General features: G+C 41.5%; 3 protein-coding genes and 1 pseudogene across 5 annotated transcripts; 1 reads left to right on the plus strand and 3 right to left on the minus strand.

The window, feature by feature from the left end:
- The first annotated feature begins 115 nt into the window (after positions 1–115).
- Positions 116–4519, plus strand: LOC100119525 (annotated as a pseudogene).
- Positions 4520–5347: 828 nt separating this feature from the next.
- Positions 5348–10409, minus strand: LOC107981075 (nucleoporin NUP159-like). The gene is made up of 3 exons (XM_001599887.6): positions 9966–10409; positions 7025–8322; positions 5348–6786 (listed from the first exon to the last, which is right to left on the minus strand). Exons 2-3 carry the CDS (start codon positions 7050–7052, stop codon positions 5516–5518), a joined length of 1299 nt encoding a protein of 432 aa, XP_001599937.1. The 5' UTR covers positions 7053–8322; positions 9966–10409; the 3' UTR covers positions 5348–5515.
- An 865-nt stretch (positions 10410–11274) lies between these two features.
- LOC100680344 lies at positions 11275–15684 on the minus strand. 3 transcript variants are annotated; one of them, XM_031929178.2, is made up of 5 exons: positions 15159–15264; positions 14444–14902; positions 13600–13932; positions 13050–13415; positions 11275–12513 (listed from the first exon to the last, which is right to left on the minus strand). In XM_031929178.2, exons 1-5 carry the CDS (start codon positions 15229–15231, stop codon positions 12062–12064), a joined length of 1683 nt encoding a protein of 560 aa, XP_031785038.1. In that variant the 5' UTR covers positions 15232–15264; the 3' UTR covers positions 11275–12061. The 3 variants fall into 3 exon arrangements, with proteins under 3 accessions (XP_031785038.1, XP_003427625.2, XP_031785039.1); XM_003427577.5 differs by lacking the exon at positions 15159–15264 and adding an exon at positions 15596–15684 and having other exon boundaries at positions 11333–12513; XM_031929179.2 differs by having other exon boundaries at positions 11333–12513; positions 15155–15580.
- A 215-nt stretch (positions 15685–15899) lies between these two features.
- Positions 15900–21495, minus strand: LOC100677823 (transcriptional regulator DEF1). Its single transcript, XM_003427579.4, has 2 exons — positions 21356–21495; positions 15900–19455 (listed from the first exon to the last, which is right to left on the minus strand). The coding sequence occupies exons 1-2, from the start codon at positions 21384–21386 to the stop codon at positions 17543–17545; spliced, it is 1944 nt and encodes a 647-aa protein (XP_003427627.1). The 5' UTR covers positions 21387–21495; the 3' UTR covers positions 15900–17542.
- Positions 21496–23320: the final 1825 nt, after the last annotated feature.

Here is a 23320-nt window from a genome sequence, read left to right on the forward strand (position 1 = left end):
AATCAAACAGAAGTACGTAATCGTTCATAAGACCCCAAGATTCAATTAATAAAATTAATTCAACAGCTTCTTAAAAAACAATGTTTGGAATATTCTAGTAATAATTCTAGGTTGATAAGATTTTGGATTTATATAAAGAACTATTAGAAAATCCATTATTAATATCGACAGAAATAATCCTCACAGTTAAAGATGGCATAAAACTTGAATTACTAGCAGAAAGTTTTCCTTCAGATATAACGTCCGAGTAACAGTCAAACAATTTAAATGTGAATTTCAAAATAATTTTCACGTAATAATAATGCATATTTTATGCTGTACATCAATTTAACGGTCTTATCTAATGATGGTAAGATAAAAGCAATCTTAAGAGATGTTACGGATGATGGAATATTGAAACAGTTTATAGAAATTTGGGATAGCAATTATCTTATGAAATCATATGACTTATCTGCATACGATGTTCACGGGAACGTCTACTCAGAATGTAACAAACTTTTCCTACAGAAACATTATTTTGAATGTTCTTTAAACTGCACCGATTTGTCTAACGAAGTTTTCTATTTCATAGCTACGTTTGGCGTCTTTCAATTATCACCTGATAACAAACGGTTGCTTTATATAGCTGAAAAGAAATTCAAAGAGGGTAAACCATTTTATGAACAAAATTCCAAGGACAGGCATGCAAAATGCGGGTATGAAGAAGAATCAAATCGCGTAAGATGCAATCAGATTTTCTGTACAACGTTTGCATTAATTATAGTGAACTATAGTAATAGTGCTTTTTCTGTTCACCATGAAAAATTTGATACAGGGTACTGAGTATATTTTTAAACCTGACTGGGGTGAACAATTAGTTGGCAAACATCGTTCCGTGGCCGTTGTATTGAACATCAAGGAAGATACCATAGTACCTTTCGATTCCATACCAGATGATTATTTTCCAGGACAAGTGATTTGGGCTCCGAACGGCGTTGACATTGTAGGTGTTGTTCATAAACTATATCCCAGATATCCTTGTAACAGAGAATCGTATATATTTCATTTACAAGACTATATTTTTCGTAAGGGAATTTTTTTCATATTTGTTTTAGTTGTTACTATGATGATTAGTTGAATATACTGAGTCATATTTATTGACTTTACAGGTAAATTGTCTGCTGAAAGTACGATTTGCAGATCGCCACGGTTGAGTCGTGACGGAAATCATCTAGTATGGTTGGAGCCAACTATTAGCCAAGCTCGTAATAATGTTCAACGACTTATGCATTTGAAATGGAATACTTTAGGGCCTGTAAGCAAAAATTGCAATTGCATTGAACAATTTTTCGCGATTTATAAAATTATATTATACATGTTTCTTCATAAATTTAAATCGAAATATTTCATAGCCTGCTGTACTCATAGATGCAGTAAAAGACACCGTGATTATTTCAGAAAATAAAAAGTTCTATGGACTCTACAATCTAAGACTTCCAAAACGCTGCTGGAGCGAGGATTCAAAATACATTTTCTTCAGTACACCTCAACGCTCAATAATAAAATCGTACATGATTAACTTAGGTAAATCGAAATGAATATATAGTTCATATCAAATTATTAGCATAATAATACAACATAGTTTTTCAATGTTCAATACAGATACGAAGTTCATAACTGAAATAGCTGAAAATTGTGACACGACCTGTTTGACTATTTTGGATGTCAATAAAAATTACCTAGCCTTCACAAAATCTAGTCCTATACTAAAGCTCATTCTAAAATATTGTACAAATCCTCTCACAACTATCAATAAATACAATCTCATGTATGAGAATGTGGAATTTATCTACGATAATAACGATACTGTTAGTAAGTATACTTGGATAGAAAGAATTAATCGTGTAACGAGAGGACTCTTATTAGCCAAGTTATCTATTGTTTTGAAATGATAAAATAATTTGATGAATTTACTATATCATATACATGTAAAGCTGATTATCCATATAATATAAAATTGCTATTTTACAGAGAATTTCAATTTCACTTATTTAGGAAGACGCAATAGACCAGAAAAATCCATCTCATTAATTGTCATGGTTCATGGAGGGCCTCATTTAGTATCTAGTAATGGATTTAATTTGAGTCATGCCGTTTTTGCAAGTCTTGGTATTTTAAAAATTCAGCGTATTTACTGTTATAAAAGCACTAAATGCTCGTATTCGCGTACGTAAAGAAGTACATCGAACTAATAAATCAATATTTATATTTTGAGGGGTAGTTGTAGTATGGATGTAACGTTATTTATTAGTTTGTTTTCGAGTTTCGGATTTTTTTTTGCATAAGCGCGTACGGGCTAGTAGTCGAACTCTTATTTTTAATTAACAATATACAAAAGCTCAGTTTTTAAGGTTTGGAGTTTTGCTAATAAATTATCGCGGCTCTACTGGCATGGGAGGAAAAAATATAGAGTACATTCTTGGAAGAATTGGAGAGTCTGATGTTCTTGACTGCATGACATCAATAAATACAGCATTGATAAAATATACTTGGTTAGATCCAAGAAGAATTACTTTATATGGTGGATCACATATGGTGCATTTATAAATGCACATCTAAGTTGCCAATATCGGGTATGAAATTCTACATTAAGGCCGATAGTAATTGTATTAATTAAAATCACAAATAAATGTGTTCACAGGAAATGTTCAAGTCGGTGGTGATGAGGAACCCCGTTATTGATTTAGCCTCATTATTCAGTACATCTGATATCCCTGATTGGTATAGCTATTATGAAATTATGTAATTGATCTATAATAGTAAAATATGCTAATAATAAATATTAAGCTAATAATGATAAACGGTTAAATTTTGTTTGCCTTTAAGCTTTGACGCAAACACGACTTAGATATGCTATATCTATGATTTGCTATTTTTCGGGTCGATCGCTAATAAATAACAATAGAACTGTCCCAAATGACGCACTTAGAATATTTATAATAGTACATGTGTTACAAAAAGATGTATTCAATTTTTTAGGTGTACCAGTGTACTGGGTAGCGCTGCTATGGGAACATTACCAGGAATTATTCATGCGTTTAATTATTCTGAATCACTTAGAAAAATGCTAAATCATTCACCTATACTTCACGTTGATAAAGTCAAAGCAGCAACCCTAATTGCTTTGGGATCGAACGACCTTAGAGTTCCACCATCCCAAGGGAAATCATGGTACTATTGTTTATCCAGTAACAATGTCCCCGTAATGTAAGTTTTTTACATTTTTCATCTAAACAGCTATGTATAATGAGTTAAACATTTTTTTATTTTCATCAATTTAGATTGTATATGTACGACGACGATCATCTTTTATCGAAAGATGAGGTGGAAATAGATTTTTTCAACAATACGGTTCTTTGGATACTCAAACACGGAGGATAAAATTATAGTCCGCTCCCCTACATACATTCATATAGTCAATACGAGCATTATTTCTAAACATTGGATGTAGGTTCCCAATCTAAAATTTTTGCTATTCTTCGTTTCGTCAAGCATACCGATGAACAAGACTTTTTGCACCCCACGATTAAGACGCCAACCTCTAACCTGATTTATAACTGACAGGATATCACGTGTTCGCCAGTTGTATTCCAATTACCTCCGGCGCGAATTCTCTAAAATAATTTCAACTTTTCTCATCTCGTACGCTCATGAAAAATGAAAATACCAAGTGAGACTTCTCGCTCCGTATCGGCTGTACTTACCGAGAGACACGAAAGCGCTGGCACGAATTTTTTCTTTTTTTTCTATCGTGGCGTTTCGTGCCCTTGACTGGCGATGTACACGCCGTTTCGCGTAACTCAGCGTATGAATGTTAGGTATGCAAAGTAGGAGGAAGTCGTGATTTATTTATTTGAAGGTAATGCGCTCCGGCCCCGGGGATGTACTTTTTACGACTTGAGAATTTTGGTGCGGATAGGATTGAATGTTACGGGGATATTAGCAGGTAACTATTTTTGTGACTTATAATTAAGATGAATAATTTTGTAATTACAGTAGCAGAACTAGTTTTTAATATTTCGGCCTATCGTGGTAAGCCAAGTCATTTATTCGTATCGTGAGACTGAATATTTCATTTATTGGTCACACTGGTGGGAATACGCGAAGGAATTGAAAAAATATCCTTGATTCAATGTCAGGTTTAACGTGACAAAAATAACTTGGACATACAGCTTAAAGGCAAGCGCCATCGACGCCAGAATAAAGAAGAGAGAAACCCTGAGAAATTAATCGAACGTAAAACGAAAGTTCCAGCGTGAATGCGATGAGAATGCATGTGCTAGTGGGATTAGATATTGACTAATTTCTACACACGTCTGGCGACTGGTCGAATATCACCCGAGTTTGAAGAACAAAATCTCCTGATATTTGATAACGTTTTCAGTTTGTGTACCGGTGTATGAAAAATCAAAATTTCAAATTAAGGAGTTAACTGATAGAACAAGAACTTAAAACTACGTATATATAGGGGTTACAATAAAAAAACAACCTGATTTTATAAATAAAATATATAGCATTTTAATTATTAATTTTTATCGAAGTTTTTGCATGCGTATAGTTAGGAGAAATTCCGATACAATAAGCAATTTAAACATTTAAAATTATGAGGATTTTTAAACAAGTGTCTTTAATTAACTTTCGAGCTATCTTACTAATTATTATTGTTATTCTACAGAACACCTACCAATTAGTGGTTTCGGTGTTCATTATTTATATTCACGTAAACAAGTATACGCTAAGTATGACAGATAGAGTAAAACATGTTTTACTCGTTCACGTGCATGGCATAATAAATTGAACCTCTGAGTTAATCCCCAAACTAAATCCATACAAAATGCATCCAACTATTTATAACCCTACAGATTGATCGTGTGCTTAAGAATACGAGCAGCGAGCGACCACCACTTTGCGGAAAATCAGGAGGCGTAAGGGGATTAAAACGTCATTAGTCCGTCAGCGCTTTCAATTATTTACACAGAGCCAGAGCGCCCGGAAGAACTGTGGCGTGGCCCGATTAACCTTCTCTCTTCGATTCCGTCTGATCGGGCTTTTATCGATCGACCGTGAAAACACCGCATGCGATGGACTGACTCTCCCTATGAGCTTCCGAAATTCTTTTTTGGTATGAGGCCTCGATGGGATAGGCTCTTGGTGCTTTTTTAGTGGGTGTATGATTGCAGAATTGCAGATTTATAGGTCAATTTAATGAGTTTTAGGAAATCTCAGTGATAACTCACTGGTGGTCTGCTATTACTGAACGGGGTTATTGAATTTAATGTCATACCTAATGGAGGAATGATCCATCGAGTGGGTTGTAAAAAAAAGACTTTTATTACGTTTATTTGTCGCGAAAAACTAGTATACAAAGTATTTCAACCCATACATAGAAAATAACAATCACATTGCGAGTAATATTGGTGTAAAGCCCCTTTGGTATTATTATTATTATTATTATTACGCTACAAGTATAATCACGTTAATTGTGGGAGATATCGTTCTTTACATAATACGGTCTTCCTGTCACAAAGCGATATCCGATTTTGTAGAAACCAGGATCATATCTATTTTGGTACTTCTTCTTCATAAAAGATTCTTCTGACGACTCTAAAGACTCTGAAGATTCAGAAGATATTTGCTCGTGCCTCCTTCCGACAAGTAGGTAACCTTTGTCAAAATGGTGAATGCTGTTGTATTTGACAAGCACCGCCTGTGATTGGCTCATTTTTTCACTTTCATGAGATTCCGATGAATCCGACTCTGCCGATTCTCCGCTATCGTTATCGAAGGATCGCTTTCTTCTATTTTTATTGTTTTCTTCCGATGACTCCTCGCTGCTTTTCTGTTCGCCTTTGTTATTTTCTACTTTCTTTTCCGTTTCTTTCTTTGGTACCTCAGTCGTAACATCTTTCTGCTCATTTTCGCCGAGCGTTTGTTCTTCCGATGACTCGTCACTAGTGGACATCAGTGATCTCACTTGTCTTGGTTTATCCTGCTTATCTTTTTTCTCTTCGGACGACTCTTCGCTGCTCTTGTCAGCGTCCCTGGTGATCCTCTGCTTATCTTTTTTCTCTTCGGACGATTCGTCGCTGCTCTTGTCAACGTCCCTGGCGATTCTCTGATTATTTTTATTTTCCCCGGATAACTCTTCGCTACTTTTGTCAACCGATCTGGTATTTCGAGTCTCCTCAGTGTTATTCTCCGTGAGATCAGTGGGCAGCAGTGCATCGAATACCGGGAACCACGCTTGGAATACTGCCCTCATATTCCTGTCGAAGTGTGACCTTTCGGTATCGTTGTGCATCCTTTGAATGGCATCAAACAGTGCGTTCACCAACGAATAGAAGTCCTCTTTGCTCCTTAATTTCTTCTTGGGCGGCAAAGGCGTTTCGTTTTTCGACGTCAGCATCCCACCTCTGGCCATTTCCTTTTCGAATTCAAAGGCGTTCGGGTCGACCAGATTATTGGTGCCTTTGACCGATCTGGCTACTCGTCGATGTAGAATATTGCTGTTTCCTAAGGCGATGATCTTGGACACATTGGCAAACCTGTCACTGTCCACGAGGGTCAACTCAATCACATGGATGCGCCAGAGGGAATAGAACAGAAGCACCAGAACCACAACGTAACCTACGAATCTAATGGCTCGACAAATGGTGTAGGAAGTGCCACCATAGCTTTCGTCGTACTTGGGCAGTTCCATCTTGATCAGGGCGGCACGATGATCGCCCATGTTGTCATATACCTCGCCTGTAAGTGGGTGGAGTGTGTTATAAAATTTTACGTTGTGAAGTAAAGTTTATATGTACAATGGAAAAATCCGCACTGTCGGCTAATACGTCCAATAGCCAAAATAAATTTCTCAGTTCCCTAAACATCTCAACATCTCACGTTATCAAGCGAAGGTACTGCTCAGTACTACGTTATAAACTCGGTAAAAATTTAAGTCTAAAGCCGTAGAAAACAAAATATTATAGTCGCAACTTACAATCACAGATCTTTTGGCACTGGCTCATCGTTGCTCAACCCGCCTCGCTTTGATCTCGTTGCTGTACTGACCTTTTATCGAGTTCGACTCCAGTGCGTTTCCCCTTCGACAACTGCTCGACAACGGAACGAAAGATTACGGGCTTTTTTTCCATCTTCTGCTCTCGCGTTATCAGCTGGACAGCTTCTCGGTACTCGTGTAAGAAATATACGAACGTACTAGTGGTCTCCAGCTTCTCCTCGATCAACTCTCACGCAGTTCACTTGCACTATATTTTTACGCGTGATAGTACGCATGTGTACTTGATTCTAATGCGCATCGAGTTTTTATTATTAAATAATGTTTCGTAATTTTACTTTTACCAACTGCTTACGTTAATTTCCTTATTTGTGTAGATTTAGTAGCGATAAAAGAGTTTTCGTTCTTGTTGTTTATTTGTGGGTTTATTTTGCGTCTTCATTTATGATAATTATGACTGAACATTATCAATACTTCCTAATATCCAATTAATGGTCTAATATTTCGTAGTTTATAGACGATTTCTTGCTTGTAGATAGTTAAATTGAGACATAGTCAATGAGAAATTGTTACATTATTACTACATTTGTGCATCAATTCATTCCATTTCTATTCTTATGTAACAAACGCATCGATCGAAATGCGATGTTTATCTACGACACAATAAATTCCCTTTATCGCAGCGTTTATTAAAGACACAAGTTAAAATACGCGTTGAGTAATTAATCAACATTTTAAATTAAATTTACGGCGATGGATAAAATCATACTTTACGGACCTACTTCACTGTTCACTATCAATAATTTATTTGTACTATGAAAACGATCTGGTGGTCGAAACTTTGAATTATTCTAGGTATCATTGATGATAAGTTACATTTTTAAATGCGAGCATATATTTTACAGTACTTAAAAACTATACTTTTACCAACTCCAATTGGTGCGCTGCACTGTGGTCACTTATTGTTCAAACTTTATCGCACTTGCGCTCACTTTCTCACGTTTTATCAACATTGTTATCGTTCGCATCGTTGTCGTTGATTTCACCTTCGCCGATCATGCGGTAGTCGTAGTCACTGGTCTCCGACGGCTCCTCAATCACACGGATCTTCCAGATCACGTATAAGAGCATCGCAATCAAACTGAGGACGATCAAGGACAGGATGACTTTCGTCGCAGTGCTGCACTGGTCACCGCTCTGACGTTTTCGTTCGACCATTTTCGGCAGCTGAAAGGGAATGGGACGTAAGCGGCCGTCCTCCAGAGCTTGTCTTATCGATCCTGGAAGTGGAAGTGGTTAACCTTTTTTAGATCTTTATTGTATAAATCAAAATTTATGTTGCTATTTAGTGTATGGCTTGTGAACTGCATGCAAGTTATTAACCAAGGTCTTGAACTTTCACAAAATCCTGTTGATTCAGAAAATCATTTAACGCACCAAACAATCACTGCAAGTGAGTTGGGGTTCCAGTATGTATAAAGTGAAGTTTTGAAGAATACAAGTTCCAGAAACTGAATACAGCCAAGTATTCCCTGTCAACAATGCAACGTATCGCAACGGAACTAGCGCAATTCAATTACGAAAACTACGCAATGTGCATAAATTTGAAAAGAATGCCCTCATTAATTCGACTCGTGTCGCGCACGTCGATTTTCATTGCATTTCTCGTCGTAATGAGCAGTCCCTCTCGAGAACATTTTGTTCCGAATAATGCGACATTAGCCGTATACCCGATGTACACAATTATATGCAAATGCTTCTGCGGAGAAATCGAGGCTGCGATTGTTGTGTGCCGCGATAACTGCTTCCACTCGATACAGAGCAAATGTCATGCATAACCGTGCATTGGTCGTCGTATCGCGTCCAAGACGTAAATAGAATTGCGATAATAGAGTGCATAGTGTGCGTAATTATAGACGATTAATGCGAGAATCAAAGTCAGAAGTTAATCTTCAATTGTTTTTCTAACGTACATATTATGGAGTTATGACAGTCGATTGTTGCTAGTGTTTGTTTTGAAAATTAACACACTCGTATAGCGTCCACGAATATATTCGCGCATTCGATTGCGATGTTAATGTGAATCGGAATGTGATAAATAATACATAGCGCATCAGTGCGGGATCCTCATTAATCCGAGGTAGCAAAAAAAAAAAAAAAAAAATCCGACAATGGCCACTGTGTGCGAGATTTCGATGCTTCACACTATCAGTCTTTTTCAGAGGCCAAGATTCATTCTATTCTAAGCCAGGTAGAAGAGACACAAAACTTTTCCTCAAGAATATATTATCTTCGCTTGTCGTGCATTCCTGCAATAACTGTTGTTGTAATTCTTCGGCGATACATTATTTATCATCGCGCTGATTCTCTCTGTATTCGTTCGAAAAAACGCGCCGGGCGTAAAAATGTAAGATAAACTACCGAAAATAAAGCGCCGACTTGGAGTGGCCAGTGAAGTGCCCCCCGGCTTATGGATAAAAATACACGTGAACAAACTCCCGCGCGCGAATTTTTTATTGCCGCCGCCCGTGTGTACGAGACTTCCTAATTTCTGCATTTCCTGGACTTACGCAAAGGCGGCGTATGTAATTTTGGAAACCGCGATAAAAGCGAGCTGCTCTGCTATTAGAGGAGCGTAAAACGAACCGCGTGTTACTCAAATCGATCATCATTTATATTCTGAGAATGATATCGTTAATGATTCCTTACGGGACGAACGAGGAATCGGTCGCTATTTTTACACTTTGTATTGCAAGGCAGTACCGATTTTGAATTAATAAACGTACTGTTTCACGTTCGGCGTTGATAATACAATATAAGAAACTACGATGATAGTCCTCGTATTTGTTCACGATACTCGAGAATATCTGCGCCTTTGTTCGCATGATTGATAACAATATTTACGCAAGTATTTTAAAATTACCTCGTTTCTTTCCTTTTTCTTTGATTGTCATTTCAAACTCTTGAAGTTCGTACATAACTACAGCCGTAGCAGAATGTTAAACACTGAGGCGTATATAATAGAAAACGGCAACGCTACCGATTCTAATTTTTTATCGTTTAATGATATGCTTTGCAAATATATAGTAAATCACCGCGTAATAAGATACGACGAGCGACGACACCGAGCTGTTGCGGTTGTTGATATCTACCTGCGAGATAATGCAGTTCCGTCGGTATTTTTCGGAGTATCTTGAGCGAGCTCCTTGTGTTGACAGTTTGTTTTCTATTATCTTTTCAGACACCTCTGTGTATTCGTTGTTATGTAGATTTTCTTGGCTTTGTATTATTCTTCATTTTAGTGCCTGTTTTCAAAGAAAGTCCTTGGCTATTTTTCAATAAAAAATTCGTAACAGCCAAAAGCTTTCGAACACATTATCGAACATCATCAGCCTACAAAACCTGCAGCTATATACAGCTATATATATATATATATATATATATATATATATATATATATATATATATATATATATACAGCTTCTTTGCACCTGTTGGCTACTTCCACATACTTGCCGGTGCTCATCGATCATTTCGAATTCAGCATCACCTGCGAATCGCCGTAAACACACGCCGAGAACTTATATATCTCCGGCACGGCCGTGACATGTCTCGATCTTTCCCTCTCTTTCTATACCATCGCGAATAATCTTCTCTTCGATTCGCATTGTCGCGGACACGTGAGCGTACGTGAGAACTCGGCGCTTCGCGGGGGAATTCCGGCGTCGGCTGCGACGCGAGAACTGCGTCATCCGGATCCGCGCGCAGAGATTTTTTTTCTCTTCTTTCTTTCCATACGCTTTTCGACTATGTAATCATTCGACGTCGAGCCGCTTTTTCTTCGTCCCGACTTCCCTTCTTTTCGAGCTGGAGACGAGAGCATCTGTTATATAAGCGAGGAGGAACATTATGATGGTGTTTCGGCGCGTTTGTTTTGTGGAGATGTGTGCGTGGCCGAGGGATTAGAAAATGAGCTTCGCTATAGCATATTATATGGACTGGTTCTGGCATCCTGTTTTTGTTGTGCTCAGGTTTTTTATGGAATAGATCGCCGGCTTTTTTGGCGCCGTGGCCTTGAGGCGCTGTTAGCCAGGAACCTTCTTGCGCGCGTAGAAACTTTATTGATTGGTGTAACGCGAAAACGTATTGAAATCGCGATTATAACTGCGTTGTTCTTGTATTGTAACATACATTAATTTCTATTAGAATCGAAAGTAATAGAAAATGCGAAATTATTCGATGAAGTTGCGTTCTTATAATATATAAACGTTCATCAGGATAAATCATTAATTATAAAATAATAATACATGTAAGATATAATTAAAAATAATACGGCCATGTGGCTCTATTGTCCGCATACACGTTATGGTAAAACATACCGGTCGGCCTTCCTGATTCCTAAAGTATACGAGGTCATTTACACCAGCTGACCACGTAATTACCACACTTCAACAATGACTATGAATGCCTTGAGTATTTCACATCCACCTGATGTGTATACACGTACATGATTATTTTCCTATACAACTCATGTACATCTATTTTCAGAAGTCACCTGCAGACCACCATAGCCATGAATGATTCATCTGCAGTGATCCGCGATTACATATCGCTCGAAAAGGAAATGATAATTCTCCCCATTGGATCCAATCGCAGACAGTCGTAAATCGTTAGTCGCACTCTAAATTTCACAGATTGAATAATTCAGCGCACGAGGCGCACTTTGGAAAGTGAAGTAATTTTTAAATTCAAATTTTCACTGATACCGGGATGTTCGCTGGATTTTAAATGGCTTCGATCCCTCCCGATCTGCTACTTTAAATTCTATGGACCATAGTTTCGGGCGATGGGTTTATCCCTTCTTTTCAAATTAACATTTTGGTCTACGTACTTTTTCGTTCTCTACACTAGAATAAAATTTTCATCGCTGACAACCGCTTTACAGCGAAGCTTCTTACAATTATGAACAATTCTACAATGTCGATATAATTTAAGGCATACATCTCTTCGAGTACATTATTACGTCAGTGTAATAGGAACATCGCTGTTGCCATCCTCGTCGAAGAGAATAACGGATGAGATCTCGACATCGGAGTCACCCTTATACCTCGTGCCGTTCCATTTGTGCTTGTTCACGTACAGCTTGGAGATTCTCTTGTCGATGAACTTCTTCGTCTCTTCGCTGACTTCGTCGACCCATCTGCATTGCATGTACTGGTCGACTGGAACTTCCTTCACGTATTTCTTGTGATCGTCGAAGAGATCGTCGCAGCGGACGTAGAGGCGCTCGAGTGGTTCGGTGTTGAGCCAACGATCGCCGAGGACACGTGCCAGACTTCCGAATCCACGTAGTTCTTGGGCCAAAGTCGAGCCACGCCGACGACAAAGCTCGACCAATCTGTCTGGAAAGTTGGTGCAGCGGACGAGGTGCGATACTAGGTCTGTGTTCTTTGAAAGCTGCGGTTTTTTTGCTGTGTAAAGAAAAGCAGGAATTAACAATGGACTATGTTTGCTGGGATTATTTTTTCTGTTTCGAAATAGATTCTAAAGTGTGTTTATCAAAAATAAATATTGTTGAAATTTGCCGTATACTATAGTTGCGCGTTTTGTATGAGAAGTAGAATATAAAATAGTTTTGTGTGTAGCTGAAAGCCAGACGGAGTTTCCGTTCTATCCTATTGAAATACCCTGTTTTACATACTCTTAAAATTCTATTCCAGACACCGAACATCAAATAAAACTCGAAAAGCACATAGTTGCAAGGTGTTATTCATTATACATATAGCGGCGCTCTCCGTGACACCACTTTTATTGTTCTGGAAATATCTGGCTGTTATATTTTTAAGCGAATTTCCGTGTCAATATAGATGCCTTCGTGCAGCTTTGGACAACGTTTTGTTAAAATAAAATAAGAAATAACAAAATTATTCTTAGTTCTTATCTTTCGAAAAACTGTCCATTAGTCGCTATGGATTATTTTCATAATTTAAAAAAAACAACGACTCACTTTCGAAAATCTTGAACATCTTCTGGAATTTCTTCTGAATGATCTTTCTCGTCTTGCTGCTGATCCGTCCAGCCGCCTTGCAAGCTTCGTAATCCTGCGACAGCGCAGTACTGAAGCTGTAGAGCTCGTCGTTAAACACAGTCTCGCAATTGACGTACAATTCGTTCATGTCTCTCTCCTTGTAAATCTCCTCGTCATCGATTCTCGCCTCGATACCGGCTTGCAGCTCAGCGTAGCTGACTCCGATCGTTTTGCATTTTTCGTAGGCGTACCAGGACACGCTCACCAAACCATTGCGGAGTTTTATGGGCTGCAGGTGTCGGCAGCTCACGTAGCTACGTAGGTCGAGTCCTTGGACGTCGAATTCTGAAACGATAATGTCTTTCTTTGTAATATCAGTCCTCGAGAAATGTGTGAACTGTTTTATCGCAGGCTCTTTGTAGCAGAGTTTTATGCGTTGTTTTTGTTTATTAATCTTATCTTTGAAAATGTCTACGTGACAGCGATGCGTTCAAATTGTGAACATTATTTCGAGCTGTAATATGCATACCTCTGATTTCCTTCAGCTTCTCGGCGTTTCTCTTCTCGAAAGAATCCCTCGTATCTTGGGGTATCCCCATGGTGTTTTGACACCTGACAAACATGTCCACCGGATCCTCGAACACCTCCTCTTCCAGCCTTGCCTTGAAAATCTGATCGCACGTGATACTCAGATCCAGAAGATCCTCTTCCACTACCCATTTGTCGCTGTAGTAGTAGCGCAGGAAGCCTCGTCTCCACTGGTCCTCGCTGATGCCGTACTCGCGACAGAGCATAACTATGCGTTTCGAGGCATTGCGACATGGCACCAGCGTCGATTCGTCGATCCGCAGCGATTGATTGCCTAAATCGCCATTTGACACAATGTAAATATGCGGTGCTATTCACCTCCAACCGTGACGTCACAGTTACGCGAGACAATTAGTGCAATGTAATAGGGTTCAATAAACAGAGAACAATCGCCGCGCGAGTGTATGTTTTTTTTTTCTGAGCTTACACGACAGTCGAAGCTTACGCAACCGCTATAGAAAGAACAGCTTGTTTGACATGCCGCAGAGTAAATAATTGAACAGCTTGAAATTGCGCGGTGCTTCTCTACACTGTACCTCAATTCTTATACTTAACTCGATATCCGGTTATTCGAGTTCTCTTTTATTTTTCGAGCTCGCTGCGCTTTTACGCATCGTCTCAATTTTTCAAAATAAGACCACTCGCTCGTAATCGCATAATACCGGGTAATGCGATGTCTTTATGTAAAAAGACCACCTTTCCAAATTTTCATAAAGTAACTTTCACTTAGAGAAAGCCATATTATTTAATTGATAAAAGCGATTGAAAAATGATTCATCACCTACCTATGGTAAAGACCTCGATGATTTCAGCGAAGCGTCTCTCCACGTAGCCCATCACCTCGAACTGCAAAGCCCCAGCACTCTGGCACTCCATATAGTCTCTGACTAGACTGCTGGTCAATTTGCTGGTATTTCCAGTGAAGACATCCTCGCAAAGGAGATACAGATCGGCGTATTCGTAATTCTCGATATCCTCGCGTTCGGGTACGGACTTAAGACCGGATTCAATCTCATCGAGAGTGACGCCATGGTGCCAGCACTTGTCCAAAACAGTGCCGAGATTGAACAGCGAACTGTCCACCGTCAGCTGCCTCTGGGCGTGTCCACAGTTAACGAAGCCGCGAGGGTTGAGTAATGGGATCGGCGAGGGAGTTTCGGTCGGAAAATCCTCGTCGGAGCTGTATTCGGAGATGACGAAGGGTGTCAGACTGGAGAGCACCAGGACACAGAGGATGACTTTGCCTGGGGTGTGGAACAGAGATGGATGTAGATTCGCACACTAAAGACGCATGATTTATGGAGATTGGTTAGATTTTCGTATAAGGAGATGGTTTTGCTGTTATGTTACAAATGCTCGTGCATGTTGAGAGATTTGACCTATTTATTGATGAAATGAACGCGTACGTACTAAATGGTAAAATGTTGCGTCATTTACATTGGTTTCAGTTTCAAAAAACTCAAAGCGTTTCGAAACTTTTAAAAGCACGTACATACTCACGAATGCTTGAAGAAAGAATGTTTGAACCAAGAATAGAAAAAAATGCATACACAGGCGCTACTGAAACGGTCATTAAGCTACGACTTGACTCTACGTATGTATGCTTTATAATGACTAAGCCTGCGCTCCGACATTCGTTCCCTCACGTGTGCATTAAAAACAAATGATACTTAAAAATTCCAAGGACGCAAAGAAGACTTCTAATTTTAGTATTGCTTCAAGTTTTCTGAATCCACGCCTAGCCATGTTTGTAAATGCAGATTAAACTCTTAGGCTCTCAGACGCACCAAGCGGCTTCTTTAAAAAAAAACACTAAAACCCAAACAGTTTGTCAACGTCTAATTCACAAAACACAAGCTTTCCGGCTAATTAAGCGCCGCTCAAAAATGTCGAAAACCTGGCGCAAGAATATGAAGAGTAAAAAATAATGATTTTACTCGGCATCGCGCTCAAGATTCGTCGTCCCTCGACGTCGTTTCCCAACAGCGGACCGCAAAAAACTGTTTCTTTTCACGGCAGCGCCGTTGAAATCTCTTCTCAGATCCCGAGCGATAGTTCAAGTTTATAACAAGAGATAGAAAAAAAGAGAAACATTGCACGAAGATCGGAAAAAAATCGCGCGGATTAACGATGCGTGCGCTATCCGACGCGCATGACTTATCTCCGGTCGCGCGAGAGGGAATGCGTACGTGCGAGAATGATCGATTCGTGCGGGAGAGGCATATTTGCGAGATCTTGTGATAGTTTGTTTAAAGTAATTTTATTCGGTTCTTGCTTTACATCTGATGAGAACGTATGTATAGAAAAGGATTCGTGGTTACAAAAGTAGCAGTAAGTTAAAATCTCGAAATCGCAGACAGTAACAATCGTACACCGCATGCGTACAAGAGGTTTTTTTCGTTTCCAAAGAATCGGGGATAGAAATTAGTATGATTTCGTGAGTCATTATGCGGACTTAACGACGTGATTATCATAATTTAACGATTCCCGCGTTTCTGACTACGCCGGAACGTGTGTATAATTATCAAAAAAGTTTCTCGCGGTTTCTATGCACTAAGTGGATGTAAGCTATATTATCGTGAGTAAAAAATACACAGTATACAAAAACTCTTTAGATCGAACATGCACTTTATTAACGAGATTTTCACAAAGCTTTGTCCAGAGAAATTTTACACATGGTTGAAAAAAAAAATAAATAAACACGAAATAAAATCTCTGCGCATATAACAGGTATATATCACTCGTCCAAAGGAATTTCGCAATCTTCGGCTTTTGGTAACAATGAGCTCCACTTTTTTTCCGGTACATAAATAGGAAGAGAATGACGCCTGGTCGACGTGTTTTTTTTTTGGAATGGAACCGCGGAGCGTATAATACGTGCATCGGTATAATTATTTCCAAGGCTCGGTACACAAAGTGGCGTCGGTTCTCTCTCTCTCGCTCTCTCTCTCTCTCTCTCTCTCTCTCTCTCTTTCTCTTTCTCTTCCTCTCGCATCTCTTCCCGCGTATACACGTTAACAACCTCGCGCATGAGTGACGAAACGGACGCGGAGTATAATGCAGTGTAAGCGCGAAATGATCACGTAATCTGGTAGTTTCCTATTGCCATCCGACGGTTTTTGTGTGTTCGTTGATCTCGGAAAACGCGACGCCGCCTTTCGCCGACGACTTTCTCCGCCTTCTTTCCTTTTCTCTGTCTCTCTCTCGCGCGCGCTTGGAAATTGCTCACGATCCTTCCGATCGATATATAGATACAAGTGTACACATGCATGTACACACACGCTGTTGCAGATGCTACGCGAAAACGTCTGTTGCCTTCGACCCGCGAAAGTTTTCTGAGCGCGAAGATGAGGCGGAGAACTTTCACCGCCGATGTCGGCATTGTTTTGAACAGAAGAATAGAGAGAAAAAAATAAGAGAGAGAGAGACGCGACGCCGAGGTGTACTTGCTGTTGCGTTTACGGCTTTTTCGACGACTGCGTATTGCGTATGAGGAGAACAAAAATTTTGAAAAGTCGAGAACGATAGATTGCTCGGAGTTTACTTGGCAGTCGTCGAAGGCCCATACTCCCGCTCTCGTAATACAATTTCTTAGTCGATTTTTTAAATTAAGAACTAATGTAGTATATATATCACAATTTTCAAATCGCATATTTTCCATCATATACCTTTTTTTCGCCAAACTTACGTAGACTTATATAACATACGTATATCAATCATGATAGGACGTACTAGTAGAAAATTTTCATGCTCCCTTTATTTGCCTCGGCTCTAGCCTTCGAATTATCGATATACATTGCCAATATTGGAGAAAAGAGATAAGAAAAATGCTTCAATCGATCACCCGTAATTTCGTCGGAAAAGAAGTTGAATTCGCGCTCAATTTAGTTCTGGGCAGGCTCGCTGGGGTACTGCGGCGGTGGAGCCATGTCCCAGGGTACGTCCACGGGGTTGAGCTTCGTGCTGCGCGCCATCGCTCTCGGCGCATCCTGATCCTGCTGTTCAGACTGCTGTGAGACCTGCTGCTGTTCCTGTTGCTGAGGTTGAGGTTGAGGCGGGGTCATGTCCTCGTGCTGCTCGCTCATGTTGATGGGCTCGCCGTAGCTGGTGACGGGAAGCATGGACTTCATGAGCGCCTCCGGGATGGGCAGCTGGTGGAAGGGCTGGATCTTCATGGTGCGCACCGGGACCTTGGTGATCTCAACGTCCGGGCTGTTGTTGTTGGCCTGATTGTCCTGAGGTTCGGGGTTGCCGTAGTGTTGGGACTCAGAGTTTGGTGGGGGCGGCATCAACATCTTCATCACGATATCCTGGATGGGGATCGGCAGAGGGTTGAACCTGTCCTGTTGGTCCATGTCGTCCTGGGGTTTTTGCTGAGCTTGTTGGTCATCCTCTATCCTCTCCCTCAGAGGGACGATCTCGATGTGCTTGGTAGCCGGCAGGATGGTCTTCGAGAGGATCTCCTGGAGCGGGATGGGGAAGGGGTTGAAGCTCGAGATGGGCATGGGCATCTTGGGTGCCTCAACCTCCTGGCTGGGTTCCGGGGATTCATTCAACCTGATCACGTGGAAGTTGGGGTTGATGTTGAGGTTGGTGGCTGGCGAGTCGCGTCTGCCGCTGAAGTCCTCTTGCGGGGGCAGAGGGAGGAGTTTCAGCTTAATGCTCTGGATTGTAATCTTTGGCATGTCCTCCTCGGCGCTCTGCTCTTGTGGTTGCTGCTGTTGCCTGTCATTAAAGTGGAAGATCTTCATGTTGTTTGGAGGCATCAGAGACTTCATGATACCCTCGATGGGGGGCAGCATCTGCCTGATCTTCATGTTCTGGAAGGTCATCTTGGGCGACATCTCCTCCTCCATATTGACCTGCTGTTGCTGCTGCTGCTGCTGCTCGGGCTTCTCATTGAAGTGGAAGACCTTGAAGTTGCTGACCGGAGGCAGCAGGGTCTTCATCAGGATGCTCTCGATGGGCAAGGGCAGTGGTTTGTTGAGCCTCTCCTTGTTGCGCAGCATCGGGTTGAAGATGATTTTAGGGCCCTCGGGCTCCTGGGCGCCATTTCCGTTGGCTTCCTGCATCTTGTTGAACTCGAGCACCTCGAAGTTGTTCTCGGGCATGAGGAGCTTCATCAGCACGTTGTGGATGAAGTGGTCCTCGATGGGCTGGTTGCCGAAGATGTCGAAAGTCTCGACCAGAGGCTTGATCCACTCCTCGGGATCAGATGGGTTCGGGTGGTCCCGGCCGTCGTTCAACTCGGTTGATTCCGCGTCTTTGTTGTTCTTGTTCTCCGGGGTATTTTCCTTGGGAGTCAGAATCTCGAGATTCTTTCCGGAGCTGAGCACCTCAGCCTCCTTGGAGTTCTTGGTCTCGGGTTCCGCGTTCAGGGAATTCGTGAGCTTGCGATTCTGGTTCTGCGATTCGGAAAGCTTCAGATCCTGGCTGTCGATCTCCGCGTTCTTCGAATTCACCGAAGCGATCAGAGGCTCAGCCTTCGCCGAGGCGAGTTCCTCTCTGTCTTCCAGCGACAGTTTGTACTTGATGAGCTTGACATCGTCGGTGCTGTCGCTGACAGCTGACTCGAGCTCTTGCATGCGCCAATTGATGTAGCTCGTCGAGTAGACGAGGTTCTGGACCTTAAAGAGGGTGACGATTGTCAGACCCAGGACGAGAACGACGCCCACGAGGAGGACGGCTTTGTTGGCCGAGCATTTCTTCTCGCTGCGGTTGGTCCAGTTGAGATCCACTGGCACCTCGACCTCTGTAGGTGTGGTTTTCTCGTCGTTCAAGGTGATTATTACCTTGCCTGCGAACATGCAGAAAAAAAACAAAAGGAATGTCGTGGTGTGATCATCTGAGACATAACCGCGGCGCGATAGATTCTCACGGGTCTGCGCTCCGAGGGAACCAACTTACTTTCAATTGTTTTGCTTCTTTTAGGAAAGCAAAGTCATAACGACTAATGAATACTCATTGTATACTCTCATCATACACACTCGCTCTGCGGGTAATTGACCGAGTCACCAGATTGCCGAAGGAAAATCCCGACAATCCGAGAGAACGAGAAACTTGAAAAGATTTTTTCCGCAATTGAACTCTTGTGCATTAGAAAATTTCTCCAAACGACGTTCTAACTTTCGAACTCGCGGCACGTAAAGTGTAGCGGCGGCGGCGCTTCGTACTTTTTCAACTTACTTTATATGCTTTCTCCGTAGACACATAATAGAGGCTTCTCTCGCCGGCGCGAACAACCGGTTATAACTTTTATTCGCTAAATTGAAATGCTCTAATAATTATGCTTCGCTTGAAATAAGAAAAATCGTGTGTATAAATTCGTGATACACTTTCTCCTTCGACCGCACGTAGCGCAAAAACAAGCGTCGGCGTATACTAATAATTTCGCTCTCGAGAAAACTCAGTCGACTGATGCATGCAGTGTGTAATAATGACAAGAGAAATTTTCGGCGAATCGAGTTTCCATAACTCCGAAGGCGCCACTCTCGCATCACTCGGCGCGGACGACGAAGGAAAATCGCGGATAATAATTCATGCCGTCCCGCGTCTTTACATAACTCGCGAGGATATAACTGATTTTTATCCGGAGAAGCTAGATTTCTCAAGAAATTTCTTTGAGAGAATAGAAAAGGGGGGAACGAGGCGCGTATGTATTTATTGCGGGCTTACATAATATTGCAGTAAGTACACACACACGCGCGTCTTTTCCAAGGATAATCTACTCTCGGCTGTATACGAAGTTTATACACCCGAGAGTACAGCGGCTTTTGCAACTGCGTTAAACGAATGTTTTGAATTCCGCGAGAGGCGACTGCTCCTTGCGAAATCGCGGAACGGGACCGGAGTGCGACTCCACTTCCAAAACACTCGCGCTGACGTCTGTTATTTGAATAATGTCAAGGCGAGGAAGAAGCCGTCGACGTCTTTTTTCGAGTGAGATCAGTTGCACGAAAAAAGGACTCGCCGCGCTCGCACTCTATAAGGCCCGATCGGTTATATGCGCCGTTGCCAAGTTTTCTCGTCGGCCGTATTGTTGTCTCTACAGATGCATCGCAATCATGCTCGACAGGATTATTTATGTAATTGTTACAGTTTAATAAAATATGAGCGAGACCGCGAGAGTTTCGCGCCTGGGAAAAACGCGTTACATAAAGCGCACGCTTGGTTACCTTCTCTTGATTTTCTTCTCTGAACGTGGAAAAATGGTTTTGCATCGATCCCAGCGGCAATTACACGATCGTTCAGTGCTTTATCGCGGAATGAATTTACAGCGGCGTACGGTAAATGCGCGTTCGACGTTATTCTAATCCAGATTACAAGCTGACACCGTTCCCGTCGAGAAATAACAGCGCGTCTAAACGACTATAACGTCACTCGGCCGGAGCAAGCCGACATCGTTTCTCAACCCACATCAACGGCAAGCGTCTAGCGAGAACCAGATGCGATGTGTCCATCGGACACCAGCAGCTCTGCCGAATGAAATTACGCAATCCCGAAAACGGAAACAAAAGGCTGCTCGAAAAGATAAAGAGAGAATACGGTTACACAGTCTGGCGCTCGAAAATTCCGAGGATCACTGATCGTCTCGTTATACCGACGAGACGTTACGACATCGCGGCGTTATGAATACAGCAAGCTGAGAGTTTCGAATAAAAGAAGAAGAAGAAGAACAAGAAAAATCGAGGGCTCACCGTTGCACGTCTTCTTCCACGGTTCCTTCATCTTTACACAAGTGCTCGAGAACTACTGAGCCTCTGCCTCGTCGTTCGCGGCTCTGCAGTACCTCTCTATCTCCCTCCCTCCCTCCCTCTCTCTCTCTCTCTCTCTCTCTCTCTCTCTCTCTCTCTCTCTCTTTCCAAGCAATAACGGTGTGTGTATGCGTATAGAGCTCTCGATGTACCTGCCGGTGTATAGCCGAGCGGCGGACCTTTCACCGTCGACTCTGTTGCTGCTTATAGTCCCCCACCACAGTCATGGTCGAGAAAGTTGCTGGGTCAGGCGCTGCTGCTACCGCTGCAGCGGCGCGTGAGTCATGAACTATTAAAGCCTCCGACGGATTAACAATCCTATTTTTTTTCTCCTCGTGTGCAGCTGGTGTGTGTATAGGAAAATCGGATGAGAACGGCAGCGCGATTTTCGCTTCCTTTTGCGGGAGAGATCCGTCGAAGCAAGTGACATTAACTCGTTCTGGATATGTTCATGAGCTTCTATTATTTTTTCTCGCGTACGTTTAGCGGCGATGGAAGATTTTGCATGGATCGATCCTTTTTTCGGAGGGGAGCTGGATACGATGAACGCGCTTTCGTCGGAGGCGCCGCAAAAAGTACATTATGAATTTCGCGCACGCGCGCTGACAGTTGACAGATGCGATGCTCGAGTATGGTCCGCAAAACGCGTATATCTATATACATTCCGGATTGACCAACGCGTATAATGAAATCTCCTATATACATGGTGCTTTTGGAAATCGACGTTTCCGTTAGGATGAAATCCTCGAGCAGGACTACATGCCCGTATTTTTTAGTCCAAGTATCGACTTATCACGCGTATGTCATTCTCACGAGTGGACTGTTTTTTTTCTCGCAGATGCCATTCCATATACTTAACGCAATCGCGCGCAAGCTGCAGTTCAAGTTTATTGTTCTGCATATACTGAGCACATGATATTTTTTTCGTAGCGACGATGGCAATGCGCTCGAAAACTTTCGTCACTCGTTTTTGCGCATTACTTAAATCGGACTGCATCGAAAACATGTCAAGCGTGTTTCACTGTCACGCGGTTGTACTCGTATTTATGCAGTAGTAGCAGAACTACACGTGTACGTGTACATAGATTATTTTTCATATTGTCTAAGGAATATGTACGTGAGCAGCGGATTATGGGGATACGAGGCATGAAAACCTCGACATGATTAACCCACGCCTTTTTCTTTGGTCTTCTACCTTGACTCGAAAAAGTGGACCAGTTCTTTTGTTTTTCAGAAAAAAAGACTCTATTGAGAGGATGCCAACCTTGGTCATGCGCCGCGTTCACATATAGATGATTTTACATTTTTGTATTCTATAAGTACACGCAGAATTGCGGTGTACTTCAATATTTCTTTCGTTCGTAGTATTCGCCTTCGAAAATAAAATTGCTCAGTCTGATTCATTTTTTCTACGTTCTAAAAAAGCTATATCTAAAAAATAAAATTCGCCCAACACATTATAACCGCGTCGTGACCTACGGACTGTAAACCTTGAATAGAACCACGCCGATCCAACATGGCTTCGTTCACTTTGACACACAGCAACAAAACAAACTTCACTTCCCTCGGATATATTTTCCTGAAAACTTATAGCACTGCATTGTATATATTCGCTCGGATATAATTGCCTTCCGTTTCTCGCACCTACGTTTTCAATTATGAGAACCTCCGCGGCCTGCTAATGAATAATTAGAGTCCGCGTTTTTATTTTTCGAGTAATCAAGATCGCGGCTGGAAAAAAATTTAATTTGTTTATACACCGCGTGAAACTAGCTTTGCGAGCGCGTGCTATAGAAAGTGGATATCGCGCGCGGTGCTTGTAAAAGTGAATGCGTTTGTCATAATTACTGATTTTTTTTTCGCGCGCGTGCGCGATTCCGAAAGCAGTGATGGCCGAATGAAGTATTT

This window comes from Nasonia vitripennis, chromosome 4, assembly GCF_009193385.2.
Source record: "Nasonia vitripennis strain AsymCx chromosome 4, Nvit_psr_1.1, whole genome shotgun sequence".
Taxonomy (NCBI): domain Eukaryota; kingdom Metazoa; phylum Arthropoda; class Insecta; order Hymenoptera; family Pteromalidae; genus Nasonia; species Nasonia vitripennis.